Source organism: Equus asinus, chromosome 17 (assembly GCF_041296235.1).
Source record: "Equus asinus isolate D_3611 breed Donkey chromosome 17, EquAss-T2T_v2, whole genome shotgun sequence".
Classification (NCBI taxonomy): domain Eukaryota; kingdom Metazoa; phylum Chordata; class Mammalia; order Perissodactyla; family Equidae; genus Equus; species Equus asinus.
In genome coordinates, this window is record NC_091806.1 from 2,638,019 (window position 1) to 2,654,321 (window position 16,303).

At 49.5% G+C, this 16,303-nt stretch overlaps 1 protein-coding gene across 7 annotated transcripts in view; it reads left to right on the top strand.

Annotated features, from left to right (window-relative positions):
• LDLRAD3 (low density lipoprotein receptor class A domain containing 3) overlaps window positions 1-16,303 on the top strand; it is a 454,718-nt gene that overhangs the window by 69,016 nt on the left and 369,399 nt on the right. For 4 of the 7 annotated variants that reach the window (XM_070487528.1, XM_070487527.1, XM_014851032.3 and 1 more), the window contains exon 2: window positions 1,852-1,998. The exons of the other annotated variants lie outside the window; for them this stretch is intronic. In XM_070487528.1, the coding sequence (XP_070343629.1) occupies window positions 1,852-1,998 (147 nt within the window). The remainder of the gene's footprint in view (window positions 1-1,851; window positions 1,999-16,303) is intronic. 7 annotated transcript variants of the gene reach the window in all.

The following is a 16,303-nucleotide window of genomic DNA, read 5'->3' on the forward strand; positions in this document are numbered from 1 at the left end:
GCCATTCAGTGGCTTTTTTAAACTAAGGAAGTGTCATGATCAATTAGCTCTTTCAAAAACTCCCTCTGGCCACAGTGAGGGGAGGGGGGAGGTGGAAAGGCCCAACCGGGAGAGGTGGCAGTGATCCTGGTGAGAGGTGGGGGTGACTTGGGCTCGGGTCGTGGCTGTGATGATGGAGAACAGTGTTCAGATGACTGGCCACCCATAGGGACTGAAGGAGTGAGGAGCAGACAAGGGAGGTTTTCGGGTTCTGTGCAGGTGGTTGGGGCAGGGCGAGGCCCCTCCCTGGAGCTGCTGCCTCGGTGGGCTCTGGAAGTTCATTTCAGTTGGGAAACTTGCATGTCTGTGATGACTTCAGCACAGTGGGGCAGCTGGTCCACAAAGAATACCCATGGCACCCGGGCTGATATGGGACTGCTTGCCGGTGGCTGTGTCCACTGCAATTTGTTGTTGACCGCCTGTTCCAGTTGTCACACAGTTTTAGTGTCACCCCAGTAGTACTGTAGCTGCCTAGGAGAGTAAGTATTCATCTCTGCTCGGAGCCATCAGGGAACACTTCAGAGGGAGGGTAACAGAGAAGTTGTATGCTAATGGTTATGCAGGGATTTACTAGGAGACCCGGTGGTGGAAGGGCTTTCCAGGTAAAAATAATCGCATATGGAAAGGTGAGTGGCATGGAAGAAGATGTGACGTCAGGGATGCAGGAGATGCTTCTCTTTGGCAAAGCTTGTGAAAGAGGGTCGTGGGCCCCACTCTCCTCCTGCTGCCCAGACAGGTCTGGACACCCCTCTTTTTAGTACATGGTGCTGAAATCACTAGTGTACCCGTGTGCCCTTCCAGCCTGAAGGAGGAGCCCTAGCGTTCAGCTCTGCATCTCTAGGACCTAGCACCAGTGTCTGGTCATAAATATTCAATAAATGCTTCTTGAAGACTCCGGAGGGAGCCCTGGAGGGACTGGTCTTTTTTTTCTCCTTTTCCCCTAAGACCATTTTACTTCCAGAGGGCTCCTTATCTCTCAGCTATTGATCACACTGGTTCAGACTGATCAGATTGATCAGATTCTGGCTGCCTGGAGAGTCTGCCCCTGGGGCCCATTGGTGGGTGGACTCAGCACCCCGTGCCCCTGTGATCTTGGCCTTTTCTTTTTGTTTCCAGCTGAGATTTGGCACTTTGGGGTGAGGGCCTTGGCATTTTATGCCTTTGTTCAGTGGAATTGAATCTAAACCTCAGGCTGGGTTCTAAACCCCCGGGAACTTTTGGCACACAGTCAGTGACCTTGGTACCCTCTTGGGAGTCAGGATGCCTGAATTTGAGTTTCAGTTTGGCCTCCCTTCCCGGGCGACCTCTGGCAGGTTGGTTTTGTGGGCTGGGGCTCCAGTTTCCTAAAGTGAAATGATCTCCCAGGATTCCTGCTGACGTGGCTCAAGTTCAAGGATGCCGTGAAGGGGCAGAAGGGCCACAGTTGCTGTTGCTGGAGGCCTTGGGAGTGGGGCGCTCACTCCTGTCTTGGAACCTTCATTTTTAGCCACTGCCGACCGCCAGACAAGAAGGTTTAGATTTCACCACGAAGGTTTTTGACGGAGAAAGAAGAAAAGTCAGTGAGCACCCGTTGTGGGCCTCAGGCACCTGCTGAGGGTGTCCCCGTATTTCTCCCGTCTCCCTCTCAGACTCCGGGGGTGGGGAGGGAGGGGCAAGATGATCAGTCCATCTCACAGATGAGGAAACTGAGGCCCCTCCTGGAAGTCTCACTTATACGCCCGCGCCGAAGGAGAGCCCGTGCCGTTGTAGGGGTACCGCCGTCCTCGCGCCTCTGCCGTGCCGGCTGACCTCCCTGTCCCCTCTCTCCTGCAGAGGGCCAGCTGCTCCCAGGGAACAACTTCACCAATGAGTGCAACATTCCAGGCAACTTCATGTGCGGCAACGGGCGCTGCGTCCCTGGCGCCTGGCAGTGCGACGGGCTGCCCGACTGCTTTGATGGCAGCGACGAGAAGGAGTGCCGTGAGTGAGGGCCTGGCAGGGGTGGTGGGGTGGGGTTGACGGAGGGGAGGGGGGGCCTCAGGTGGGGGTGGAGGGGGTAGCAGGGGAGGCAAGGTGTCGGGGGACCCCCAGGCCGGGGCGGCAGGGTCAGCGGGATGGGGTGGGGACCCCGGGCTGGTGAGGTGAGGGCGGCAGTGTAGCTGAGGGGACCCCGGGCCAGGGAGCTGGCCGGATCGGGCCCTCACCCTGCGCTCTGCTTGCTGCTGCTGGTGGGCTTGGGCCTCTGGCGGTGGCCTGCCCTCTACCTGTCGCTCTGTCTCAGAGCAGCATGGTCTGCGCAGAAACAGGGGGCTCGGTGGGTACCGAGCCACAGCTCTGGGAGAGCAGAGGACCCTGCCCCACCCTGGGGGACTGTCAGCCTTCACGTTCCACAGGAGGAGTCGGAGACTCCTGGGGTTACGCAGCTTCAGGACCTCCCGACCAGGAAGCTGCAGACCTGGATTAGAACCCAGGGCTGCCTGACCCCCAGGCCCAGGCCGGTGACCATTGCTCCCATCTTGTACGTTGTGCAGTGTGCCCGGTTAAATAAGGTGTAGCTTGGTCGGTACTGCCTAGCTGGAGAGTAATTTGCTTCTCTGCCTTTCTCTCTGCCGACACGGCCCGGACGTCATCTTCAGATGGGCACTGCTAGGACCTGGGAGTTCTTTCTGATCTTCCCCATCCCACCCCACCTCCTCCTCCAGCCTCTTTCCCGTTTCGTGCCCCCGAAATGGGCATGAGATCTGGGTTGGTGGTCATCCTTGAGAAAGGAGGCACTTGGGACGTGGTTGAGGGGCGTCCAGGGGGTGGAATGGTCGTGCTCCCTCCCCGTGGACGCATGTTCTCTTCCTCGCCAAGTTTGGCCCTGCAGGCTGAGCTCCGCAGCGGCCCCTGGCGGGGGTGGGGAAGCGCACGGAGGGGTGCTGGGCCGGGGTTGTCTGGGGGGACTGCCTTGGGACCACACAACTGGACAGTGGTTCTCGGTTCTTCCCTGCGCTTGGGCACCAAGCCACAGAGCCTCTCTGACAGGAGAACTGTGTGTTCTGGCTGAGTCTGCTCTCTCTGGAAGCCAGCTGAGGAAATGGCTGAGGAGGGGTGATAATCTGAACTTTTAACATAGCCGTTCCCAGGGAGTGAGGCCCGGTCTGTTGACGCTCAGGAAGGAGTCCTGGATCTGGACCCCACCTCTGGAGCCAGCCAGCCCTCCCTCACATGTGCTCCCTCGGGCAGGCCGCCCATGCTGAGATGGGCCCCTGCTCAGACCCCGGGGTCTAGTGTCTTGCCTGTCTGCTTGCCTCTACTCTTCAGAGAGGCTTCCAGAGGGGGTGGATTGGGAGGATGTTTTTTGTGGGAAATATTTCATTTGGTTTGTTGCGCGTGACTTTTTCTGAATAGACCAGTACACACAATGCATTTTTTATTTTTGCAGAATTTAAAAAGAGGTATTATATCTACTTCAGCTTTCTCTGTTTCTAGCGTGGCTTCACAATTGCTGGAAATTTAGAGTTTGTAATTTGAGTTACATATGAGATAGTATGTGTGAGCTGTATCGGCTGTCCAGTTTTGAGCATTATTAAGCACTATGAGTACGTGGAAGGATCCTTTTTGGAACACGGTGTGTATTTGCCCTCCAGTAAATGCAGATTGTCTTCAGCTGAGCCGAGAATATTCGGCAGAGGATAAGTTTGTGAAAGGATGCAGAATTGGGATTGAGACCCAAGTTCTGTGCCCAGCTTCGTCAGTAGCAGCTGTGTGATACTGGGGTATTTGGTGACATTCTGTGTCCTCGTCCCATCCGGTTCCATGATTTCAGGATTCATGTGCAGACTGGAAGAGGTGGTGGAAAGAAAATATAAAAGAAAGATGGTGCGGGCAGCTGCCTGGCGCGGTTTGGTTTGGTGTGGAACAGGTTTGTTTTGGCTCTTCTCCATCATTTTTTTCTCCTCATTTCATACCCATAACCCCCGAGTGTAGTCGAGACTTGATCGACCTTTATTTAGTCTTTTGATCAAAACAATGAAAAAAACCATACACACAAACCCAGGCAGTAAGCAAACCTCTCCTCTGTTGCCCTTCTTTTTTTTTTTTGTCCTTAAATGATAAAAACAGAAGGACACTAGAAAATTCAGACAACAGAGCAAGGAAGAGAAGTCGGGTTGTAAAGCAGAATCGACCTGCGTTTTCAGTTTCTCACCTGTTGCCTTCCAGCCCAGGTGTTGAGGGTGCCAGCTCTGGAGAAGGAGTGTGTCCGAATACCAGCCCCTCCCCTGTGCCATGTCAGATCTTAGGAAAGTGACCAGAATGTTCTAAACGTAGCCATTGGAAGGATTAAATGAAAATTCTTAACTGCCGGTTCCCCAATTTCCTCCTCTCCGGAGTGAGAATATGGGTGCTAATGAGCTCTGCTGGGAGGTTTGAGCGCATGTCACGCGCGCAGCACAGTGCCGCATATGGCAGGTGACCGCAAACAGGAAGTGATGCTGGTCCGTCCGCACAAACTAATGCGGCGTCGTCATGAAGACTGCCACTCAGCAGCCTGCTTTGTTCTGCTTCCCCTTAAAGCCCCTTGCCACGCGACCATAGTTAGACAGAAGAAACTTTTTATCATAAAGGTGATAAAAAATCACGTATTGTAAAAACTGGGGGAACGAGGAGGAGAAAAACAACGGACTCGCACAGAGTCCACCCTGTAACAGAACCGCTATTAGCATCTTGAAAGTTTTCATTCAAGCTTTGCCCAGTTGTAATCACCATGGGTATACAGTTTTATATTTTGATTTTTTTCCCCAGGTAACATTTTTGGGTTTTCTTTTTCATATTTCTCTACCATTTTTAATGCTTAGATGAATAGTCCATGCACTTGGTAAAATATAGTTTATTTACTCATTTGGCATTTATGTTGTGTTCAGTTTTTCGCTGTTAGAAATAATGTTCGCTGTCATGACCACGAGGATCGACATGACTTTCCCTGTTTTGAGAAGTTTTCTTAGGCTGGATTCTCAGAAATGAAATTACTGGGTTGAAGGACAGGAGCCTTTTCTGGTTCTCGAAACAGATGCCCGCTTGTTCCGCTTACAGTTCGCTTCAGCTCTCTCTCTCGCTGGCAACTTGTGAGAAGTCTGGCTTTATTTTAGGCTTGGCAGCATTGGGTAATATCTCAAAATATTTTTTTTTTCTGGCTAATTTAATAGTTGAAAATGGTTATACATTTTAATTTTCAATTTTTTTATTATCTGAAGAGGGTGAATGCTTCCCCATACTTCTGTTTACTAGTTGTATTTCTGATTTTGTGAAATAGCTATTAACGGACTAGAATAAATTTCCAACTGGGTTGAGTCATTAAATTTTCAGCCTCGTGTATCTGGAGAACCTCTGCTTAGAGTTTTGAGAAAAGAGGCTCATTTTGGGGTAGTTTGAATGTATTTCTGTTTTTGGTTAATGGCAGGCCCTAAATGATTGTTTTATCAAAGTAACTTTTTTTTTTTTTGGTAATAAAAGGAATAGAGATACGTTTTAGAAAAATGTGGCAGCTCCTTGAAAGCACTTATGACGAGAGCCTTGACCTGTGCGTCCCTGAGCTTGCTCTGGGCTGTGCCATCCCAGGCACGTTACGTGACATTAACTCATTTGCTTGTCACAAGCCTCATGAGGGACTGTGGTTATCTCCAGATGAGGAAACTGAGCCACAGAGAGATTACACGGAGCTCCCCTCCTGTCCCAGAGAGTTGTCCCCATAACCTTCCTCCATCATAGACCTCAGTGGGACCAATCAGTCCTCTCTCTGTGTGTGGCTGTGTTAGTTCCTCTGCGGAATGGGATTGTACTGTGTTATCACTACTAACCGGCTTTTTAAAAAACATTTAAAAATGTTGATGATGTTTTTCTATGCAAGTGATTTTAAAGTGGCTACTAGTCCTGTGAGCTCTGAAAGAAGAGACGACTGAATTCCTGCCGCTCGTGCCACGATAAGCGGCCGTCCAAAGTTCCAGGACCCTGAGGTGATCTGGAATCCTGGGCCTCCCAGTTCTGTGAGGAATTTGAGCCGCCGTCTCTCTGCGGCCTAACCAATTGGGGGCGAGATCTTGACTGTCTGAGATCCAGGTCACAAAGTAGTTCATTTTCTTCTTTGAAAAATTACAGTGATCGATATCTTTGACTTGGCTTGTACGAACTTTTAAAGTTTCAGGTCCTTTATGTTGTTTTGTGTGTGTGTGTGTGTCTGTGGAGTGGGTGGAGAAGGAGATAAATTCAAGGACCTTGTCATATGATAAAATTCTGATGGAGTGGAGTCTCTGAGTCCAGAGACACGGAGAAGTAGGCGCAGAAATGGGATTTGAACTTCGTTTGCTTTACTGTCCCCGACTCTTTCTTGAGCACGCCTTCTAATTGCTCTGGCGTGATGGCAGAAATCGGCGAGCTAGTGTCGAGTGGGCAAGTTCGCAGTAAGCATCTCTGAAGTGGAAGGAAGCTGGGCAGAAACGTGTCCTCTTTCCCTTTATTGTCCTTCTCATCTTCTGCCTCTGGGTGGCGCCACATGTAGGCGTTCTTTTAAACCTGTTGCAAGCAGAGAGATGAGGGAAAAAGCCTAGATTCTGAGTTATTATCCTTCCCAAACTGTAGCAGTAATTTGGCTCTCTCACCAGGGCACCCACTGCTTGGCTCATATTGAAATGCCCCGGGAAATCAGCAGTTTCCACAGGGTGGAGGCAGCTTGCCCTTCCTCTCCGGCTGCTCTGTTTTTTTCTCACGGGGGATGGTGAGCGCTGATGGCCGTGGCCCAGGAAGGATGCAGCCACGGCGGGGTTTAGTCCTTCCCCGAAGCTGTGTAAAAAGAAAACTGGCCCAACACCACTGATGTGGGTTGAACTGGATTGACACAGTCCTGGGGATGTAATTAGTTAACACAAGGTCCTACTGGAGTAGGGTGGGCCTGAATCCGATATGGCTGGTGTCCTTATAAGAAGATGGTATGAGGATGGGTGGGAGGGAGGGAGGGCACCTGACAGCAGAGGCAGAGACTGGAGTGATGCTGCTGCAAACCAAGGGGCACCAGGATGGACAGCTGCCGCCAGAAGCTACAAGGAGTCCGGGAAAGCTTCTGCCCTGAGTCTTGGCGGGAGCATGGCCCTGCTCACGCCTTTACTGTGGACTTTTGGCCTCCAGAAATGTGGGAGAATACGTTTCGGTGGCTCAAAGCCACTCACGTTACGGGACTTTGTTATGGCTGCCCTAGGAGACTTACCCGTCCTTGCCGGGGACCGTTTGGGCTCCTGGCTTGTGTGTGCTGGCTCAGCCCAGTCCATGTGGGCCTCCTTTTGTCACCTCCTGCTGCGTTCTCTGGGAGTCACTGCCTTGTCATGTGACTGAGGCAGCCTCAGCCCCGTCCCCTGCACGCCCCTTGAAGGCTCAAGCTCCTGCCCGGCACTCACCACCCTGAGAAAGCCAGGGCTGGCATGCGTTACCGTGCCTCTTTTCTAGTTTAGTCCTTTTATTTGCTTGTGTATTTGTTTTAAAGGTCTCAGGTATTTCCAGGCATGCCCCCTACTTCACTTAATTTTGTCTCAAATGTGAGATCATAAATCCTGTGATTAAGAACAGGGGCCTTGGGGCCAGCCTCCACTTAGGACCCTTGAGCCCTGGGCTCTGTTTCACCTAACTCTATGCCTGTTTCCTCGTCTGTAAAATGGGGGATGGTGGCAGTACCTACTCCAGGGGCCGTATTTATAACGTTAAACAGGCTGCATGTCCAGGCCGTAAGCCAGTCGGAAAGGAGCTGTCCTTGAACAGTAGGCACGGTTTCCGGGTGCCGATGGCGTGAAGATCGGCTCTGCTGACCACAGGGCATCGTTTCCAGTCTCTTGCGATCTGAGGGCTGTGAGGCTCGGAGCTGCATGCCCGCGCTGACTGCTGTCTTCCCTCCGTGAGTGCCGAGGCCCTGGGCCTCACGTTCCTGTGGTCAGTGCTGCAGTGCTGCGCGGTGCTCCCCCAGCCTCCAGCCCGCCCTGGCCCGCCCCAGTGAGCTCGCCTTCCCTGCGGCCCCACCCCTTCCTGCCTTCACTTTGAGACTCTAAGTCGAGCCACCTTTCCTTTGCTGGGTCAGTATTTTTTCACTCGAAAGAGTCTTGAACACACAGTCATGGCTCTTAGGAAATTCACTTTAGCGTAGAGCTCCAGGGGGCCAGCTAGACTCTGAAGCCAGCGTGAAAGGGAAGGAGACCAAGATGGGAGGGCCTGAGAGGAGCCAGGGCGGTGTGCAGGTGGCAGGGAGGGCAGCCGGGAAGTAGCCGTCTTGCGTTCAGCTGGGGACCTGCCATCACGGCCCTGCGCTTGGCCCCCGCTGGAGGGGCCGCCATCGGCTTGCTCCCAGCCCTGCTGGAGCCCCGCACGGTCAACCAGCTAAGTGGATTCTGATGATGGTGTTTCGCCTTATCGCCGGAACAGTCATCTTCAGTCTCTGCCTTTGCTGTGCTGGCCTGAACCCAGCACCGCTCCCTGCGGCCTCCAAGGTTTTAGGGCTGGAACCTGGAGAAGGAACAGCCTTCCAGATCTGCATCCCCGCAGACGTGCTTGTTGTGCCCGTGCAGACAGTGAGGAACGACTCTCAGTCCAGATGTTGGCATCACAGCATAGGAGAATCCCCAGGTGGTCACCTGGCAGGTACTTACGGGCGTTTCTGGCTCGTCAGGCTGCACTTGACCTAACACAAGTTTGACCTGACGCAGACTTGTCTGAAAGAGCCCTGGTAGCTATCTGAAGATGCCAACACCAGTTTCACCCTAGGGAGAGAAATATGAAGTATTCTGAAGCTCTGGATGTGAGTTCCCAAGGGCTGTTTGACAAAGAACCACAAACCGATGGTTTAAAACAACAGAAATCTATTCTCTCCCAATTCTGGAAGCTAGATGTCTGAAGTCACGGTGCTGGTGGACCCTGCCCTCTCGGGGAGCATCTTGGGAGGCTCCTTCCTCGCTTCCTTGCTGGCTTGCCTTGGCTTCTTTGGCTTGCAGATGCAGCACTCCGGTCTGCTTCTGCCATCACATGGCGTTCTCCCCGGGTGGCTGTCTCTCCGTGCACGTCTCTCTGTGCTTATAAGGACACCCGTCATTGGTCCACCTTAATCCAGTATGACCTCATCTTAACTTGGTTAGATATGCAAAGACCCTATGTCCAAATAAGGTTGCGTTCTCGGGCTCCAGGACACAGCCTCCTGCACTGGGTAATATTGGGCGCACTGGGTCATATTGGGCTCACTGGGTAATATTGGGTGGTCGAGTGACCAGTGACCAGCAGCTCCCATAGCTCCCTGGCGGTCCCGTGCTATGTGGGTTCCCCCTGCGTCCACCTGGGGTGCTTCGATGTTTGATTGAGTCCTCCCTCGACCGCATGGTGGTCAGGGAACAGGACCAGATGTGTCCGTAGAGCAGGAGGGATTTGAAAGCCTGGGAAGAGTGCTTTACATAGAAAATAAATAGGTATATGTTTTTGAAAAGTCAGCAATATGTCGTCTTACTTCTGTTACCTGGCATCTTGATTTGGCCACTTCCATGATGAAGAACATACTCTGAACTCTAGGTACTGTGCGTGGCGGCCCGTGAGTGCTCTGAACCTTTAAAGGCTGTGAGAGTGGGTGGGGCCTACAGATCTGCCCTCCAGCCCACCTGGGAGGAAGGTGGGAGGGTCCTAGCCAGACTGGGCTGTATTCAGGTTTCCTTTGTCCCGCGGACAACACTAAAAACACGAATTAGTTGCCAATGTATCTAAATTGGGAACTTGCATAGGAAAATCGAGATTATCAGGTTTTCTTGAAAAATCAGATTTAGCGTTAAGATATTCTCTGCGCTCAGAACCTGCTTCCCTCAGCCTCTGTTATGCATCTCTCCGGCCTGCTCATTCTCAGGCCTCCAGTATTTCTTTAATTCCAAGCTACGCATCTTCTCACGGTTCAGATCTCTGAGTCGGTGGGATAGGAGGATGTGGTGTCCCATGTAACTGGCCGAGTTTCTCCTTTCCTAGTTGTACATAAAATAGTGGCGTGCCTTGCAGTCAGTGGTGTCTTGGATTCACTGAAGCGGAATTAATTTTCTCGGATTGTTTGCATCTGATGTTTCATCCAAACAGAGAAGCGTGTGTTTTCCTTGGTGGCTGTGCTGGAGGATGGGAGGCAGGGTGCAGAGCAGGGGGTCTGGCTCTGAAGCCACAGGGCCTGGACTGAATCCTGGCTCTGTCACATGTGAGCTGATGGGACTGGGGCAAGGTACTCAGTTTCCTCTGAAATCCCATGGAATTTATTTATTTATTTATATTAAGGTTATGAAAGTTAACATCCTTGTGAAATTACAGTTGTGCATCATTATTAGTCATGTTGTAGGTACACCACTTCACCCCTAGTGCCCTCCCCCCACCCCCCTTTCCCCTGGTGACCACTGATTAGTTCTCTTTGTCCATATGTCAACTGCCACCTGTGAGTGGAGTCATACAGAGTTCGTCTTTCTCTGTCTGGCTTATTTCACTCAACATAATACCCTCAAGGTCTATCCATGTTGTTGTGAATGGGACGACTTTGTCCTTTTTGATGGCTGAGTAGTATTCCATTGTATATATATACCATATCTTCTTTATCCAATCATCAGTTGCTGGGCACTGAGGTTGGTTCCATGACTTGGCTATTGTGAATAATGCTGCGATGAACATAGGGGTGCATGGGACTTTTGGAATTGCTGATTTCGGGTTCTTAGGATAGATACCCAGTAGTGGGATGGCTGGGTCACAAGGTATTTCTATTCTTAACTTTTTGAGGAGTCTCCATACTGTTTTCCATAGTGGCTGCACCAGTTTGCATTCCCACCAACAGTGTACGAGGGTTCCTTTTTCTCCACAGCCTCTCCAACATTTGTCACTCTTGGTTTTGGATATTTTTGCCATTCTAACAGGTGTAAGGTGATATCTTAGTGTAGTTTTGATTTGCATTTCCCTGATGATTAGTGACGATGAGCATCTTTTCATGTGTCTATTGGCCATCTGTATATCTTCTTTGGAGAAATGTCTGTTCATGTCCCCTGCCCATTTTGTAATTGGGTTGTTTGATTTTCTATTGTTGAGTTGTGTGAATTCTTTGTATATTATGGAGATTAACCCTTTGTCGGACAAATAACTTGCAAATATTTTTTCCCAATTAGTGGGCTGTGTTTTTGTTTCACTCCTGTTTTCCCTTGCCTTGAAGAAGCTCTTTAGTCTGATGAAGTCCCATTTGTTTATTCTTTCTATTGTTTCTCTCATGTGAGGGGTTATGGTGTCCGAAAAGATTCTTTTGAAGCTGATGTCAAAGAGTGTGCTGCCGATATTCTCTTCTAGAAGACTTATTGTTTCAGGCCTAATCTTTAGGTCTTTGATCCATTTTGAGTTTATTTTAGTAAATGGTGAAAAAGAATGGTTGATTTTCATTCTTTTACATGTGGCTTTCCAGTTTTCCCAGCACCATTTGTTGAAGAGACTTTCTTTCCTCCATTGTATGCCCTCAGCTCCTTTGTCAAAGATTAGCTGTCCATAGATGTGTGGTTTTATTTCTGGGCTTTCAATTCTGTTCCATTGATCTATGCATCTGTTTTTGTAGCAGTACCATGCTGTTTTGATTACTGTAGCTTTGTAGTATGTTTTGAAGTCAGGGATTGTGATGCCTCCAGCTTTGTTCTTCTTTCTCAGGGTTGCTTTTGCAATTCTGGGTCTTTTGTTGCCCCATATGAATTTTAGGATTCTTTGTTCAATTTCTGTAAAGAATGACATTGGAATTCTGATAGGGATAGCATTGAATCTGTAGATTGCTTTAGGTAGTATGGACATTTTAACTATGTTTATTCTTCCAATCCATGTGCATGGAATGTCTTTCTATCTCTTTATGTCGTCGTCGAATTCTTTCAAGAAAGTCTTGTAGTTTTCGTTGTATAGATCTTTCACTTCCTTGGTTAAATTTATCCCAAGGTATTTTTTTTTTTTGTTGCGATCGTGAATGGGATTGAGCTCTTGAGATCGTTTTCTGTTAGTTCCTTGTTAGCATATAGAAATGCTACTGATTTATGTATGTTGATTTTATACCCTGCAACTTTGCTGTAGTTGTTGATTGTTTCTAATAGTTTTTCTATGGATTCTTTGGGGTTTTCTATATATAAGATCATGTCGTCTGCAAACAGTGAGAGTTTTACTTCTTTGTTGCCTATTTGGATTCCTTTTATTTCTTTTTCCTGCCGAATTGCTCTGGCCAAAATCTCCAGTAGTGTGTTGAATAAGAGTGGTGAAAGTGGGCACCCTTGTCTTGTTCCTGTTCTGAGAGGGATGGGTTTCACTTTTTGTCCGTTGAGTGTGATGTTGGCTGTGGGTTTGTCATATATGGCCTTTATTATGTTGAGGTACTTTCCTTCTATACCTATTTTATTGAGGGTTTTTATCATAAATGGATGTTGGATCTTGTTGAATGCTTTCTCTGCATCTATTGAGATGATCATGTGGTTTTTGTTTCTCATTTTGTTAATGTAGTGAATCACGTTGATTGACTTGCGGATGTTGAACCATCCCTGTGTCCCTGGTATAAATCCCACTTGATCATGGTGTATAATCTTTTGGATGTATTGCTGTATTCGGTTTGCCAAAATTTTGTTGAGGATCTTTGCATCTATGTTCGTAAGTGATATCGGCCTGTAGTTTTCCTTCTTTGTGTTGTCCTTGTCAGGTTTGGGGATCAGAGTGATGTTGGCTTCGTAGAATGTATTAGGGAGTGCTCTATCTTCCTCTGTTTTCTGGAACAGTTTGAGAAGGATAGGTATTAAATCTTCTTTGACTGGTAGAATTCTCCCGAGAAGCCATCTGGTCCTGGACTCTTCTTTTTGGGGAGGTTTTTGATTACTGTTTCTATTTCTTTACTGTGATTGGTCTATTCAGATTCTCTATTTCTTCCTGATTCAGTTTTGGGAGGTTGTAAGAGTCTAAGAATTTATCCCTTTCTTCTAGGTTGTTCAATTTGTTGGCATATAGTTTTTCATCCTTTGTATTTCTTCGGTATCTGTTGTGATTTCTCCTCTCTCGTTTCTGATTTTATTTATTTGAGACTGCTCTCTTTTTTTTTAGTGAGTCTGGCTAAGGGTTTGTCGATTTTGTTAATTTTTTCGAAGAACCAACTCTTTGTTTCATTGATCCTTTCTTCTGTCTTTTTTGTTTCAATATCGTTTATTTCTGCTCTAATTTTTATTTCCGTCCTTCTACTGACTTTGGGCTTTGTTTGTTCTTCTTTTTCTAATTCCCTTAGGTGTCATTTGAGGTTGTTTATGTATGATTTTTCTCGCTTATTGAGGTGAGCCTGTATTGCAGTGAATTTCCCTCTTAGGACTGCCTTTGCTGCATCCCAAATCATTTGGTACAGTGTGTTTTCATTTTCATTTGTCTCCAGATAATGTTTGATTTCTTCTTTAATTTCTTCAATAATCCATTGTTTGTTCAGTAGCATGTTGTTCACCGTCCACATTTTTGGCCCTTTCCCAGCTTTATTCTTGTAGTTGATTTCTAGTTTCATAGCATTATGATCAGAAAAGATGCTTGATATTATTTCAACCCTCTTGAACTTATTGATGCTTGCTTTGTTTCCCAAGATATGGTCTATCCTTGAGAATGGTCATGCGCGCTTGAGAAGAATGTGTAACCTGCTGTTTTTGGATGAAGTGTTCTGTATATATCTATTAAGTCCATCTGGTCTAATTTTTCATTTAATTCTATAATTTCCTTGTTGATTTTCTGTCTGGATGATCTGTCCATTGGTGTTAGTGGGGTGTTGAGGTCCCCTACTATTATTGTATTGCTGTTGATGTCTCCTTTTAGTTTTGTCAGTAGTTTCTCTACGAATTTTGGTGCTCCTGTGTTAGGTGCGTATATATTTATAAGTGTTATGTCTTCCTGGTGGAGCGTCCCTTTTATCATTATATACTGTCCCTCTTTGTCTTTATCTGTTTTGCTTTGAAGTCTGCCTTGTCTGATATAAGTATGGCAACACCTGCTTTGTTTTGTTCATTATTAGCTTGGAGTATTGTCTTCCATCCCTTCACTCTGAGTCTGTGTTTGTCTTTGGGGCTGAGATGTGTTTCCTGGAGGCAGCATATTGTTGGATCTTGTTCTTTGATCCATCCTGCCACTCTGTGCCTTTTGATTGGAGAGTTCAATCCATTCACATTTAGAGTGATTATTGAAACATGGCGGCCTACTGTTACCATTTTATCACTTGTTTTCCGGTTCTTTTGCATTTTGTCCTGATGGAGAGCTGTTACTTTGTGTTATTGTCCTTCTGCTTATCTCCTTTGCACCAACCAGGAACCCTGTCAGCTGTTACTGACTGGACCTGGACCCCTCCTCGTAGTCACAGTGGTCCCCACTGGTCCACTGTAGGTCCCAGCAGAGCTATGGGTATCTTCTGCAGTTTGTCGTTAGCTCACTTAGCTGGGCTACTTCTGCGCCAGGGCCTTCCTGCCTTGTGATTGCCAGTCGAGATCTCTCGACTAGTGCTGTGCCAAGGCTTTCGCTGAGGCTGCTGTAGGAACCTGGAGTTCCCCCCTGGGCCACGTAACCTTTTCACCGGAGCTCCACTGTGCCCCACACCACTCTCACGGGATTTCTGGAAGTCCCTTGCCTCGTCTGGGACACGGCCAGAGTCCGTGGCCTGGCGGTGGCTGGCAAGCTGCTGCCTTGCAGGGAATTCTGCTCTAGGGCGCTTCCCGGTGTTCCAAATTCGGGGCGGGCCCTCCCTGCTAATGGCAAGCAGAGGCCTTCCCTGTGGGGGTGGGGGGTGCAGGACCCTGGTGCTTCCCCCTGGGCCGCAGAACTGGGTGCTGGAGCTGCACCCAGTCCCCAAGCACGTCCACGGGAAGTCCGGGCACCCCCTGAACCGACCCATGCAGTGCCGGAAACCGTGAGCCCAGCAGCCGCTGGCGGTCTGGTGCCATGCCGGGGAAACCGCTCGCTGGGGGCTTCCCTTTGTTCTGGTTTCTGGACATGGTCTCCCTGCTAATGGCGACCAGAGGCTTTCCATGCCAGGGGGGTGCGGGACCCTGGAGCCTCTGCCAGGGCTGCAGAGCCAGGCGGTGGAGCTGAAGCCCTGTCCCCAAGCACGTCCATGGGAAGTCTGGGCGCCCCCTGCACCGACCCGTGCAGGGCCGGAGACCGTGGGCCCAGCAGCAGCTGGTGGTCTGGTGCCATGCTGGGGAATCTGCTTGCTGGGAGCTTGCCTTTGTTCTGGTTTCAGGGCGGAGCCTCCCTGCTAATGGCAAGTGGAGGCCTTCCCTGCTGGTGGCTGTGGGACCCTGGAGATTCCCCCTGTGCTTAGATGTAATCACGGGGACGTAGGGCTGTTGTCACCTGTTTCCACCGTCGCTCCGCTGGTGAGTGAACAGTCCCGCCCTTGGTGTGTGTCGATGCTATGGGGGAGTCCGCTGGAAGAGAGCCTCTTGCAGGTACTCGGCTGTCCAGTGGTCAGTGGTCAGGGGTCGGAGAGTTTTCACCTATTTCCACCTCCTCCCCGGGGGAAGTCAGTCCGCCTTCCGATGTATAGCAACACGAGTCTCTTAGGCGTCTTAAAATGGTATCTGGATATCCCATGTTAATCAGTGAATGTCCAATTAGTTGTAGATTCGAAGGGGGATAGACAAAGAAGACCACTCACTCTGCCATCTTGGTCGACATTAGAGCTATTTTTAAAGACACCAGGGTAGAGTGTGAGGAAAGGGGGCCTCGATCAGGCATTCCCAGGGAAGCCAGCTGTTGGACTGTCACTGTGATGCAGCCTGGGACCTCACGTTACTGCTGATGACAGCAGAAACATAAGGAACACCACTGGGTGGCCAGCAGCTACTCAGAGGAAGGGTCTGCTCTGTGAGTGCCTGGTGGTCTCATCCCACAGCTGGATCTGCAGCCAAAACAGCAGCTGCCTCCTGGGATCTGCAGACCAGATGGGGAGCCATTCCTCCTAACTTGGACCCTTGGCTAGGGTCTGACTGTGACCAGAGTCCCCCGGGGAGGCTCTCGCACACAAGAGCTCTGGACTCCGGGCCTCCTCACAGCCAGCTGCCCGGGTCAGGGACTGACTTGACTCGGGCCTCACGCGGGCTCCCCGAATTGGCCTGCCTCCCAGCTCGGAGAAAGGATGAGGAGGGCGTGTGTTTTACAACGGAAATCGATCAGAAACGTCTTCCAGAAAATCGAATGCCGCTGGAACAGTTTGTATAGTAGAGGTGAGCCCGTGGTATCCGAGACAGACCGC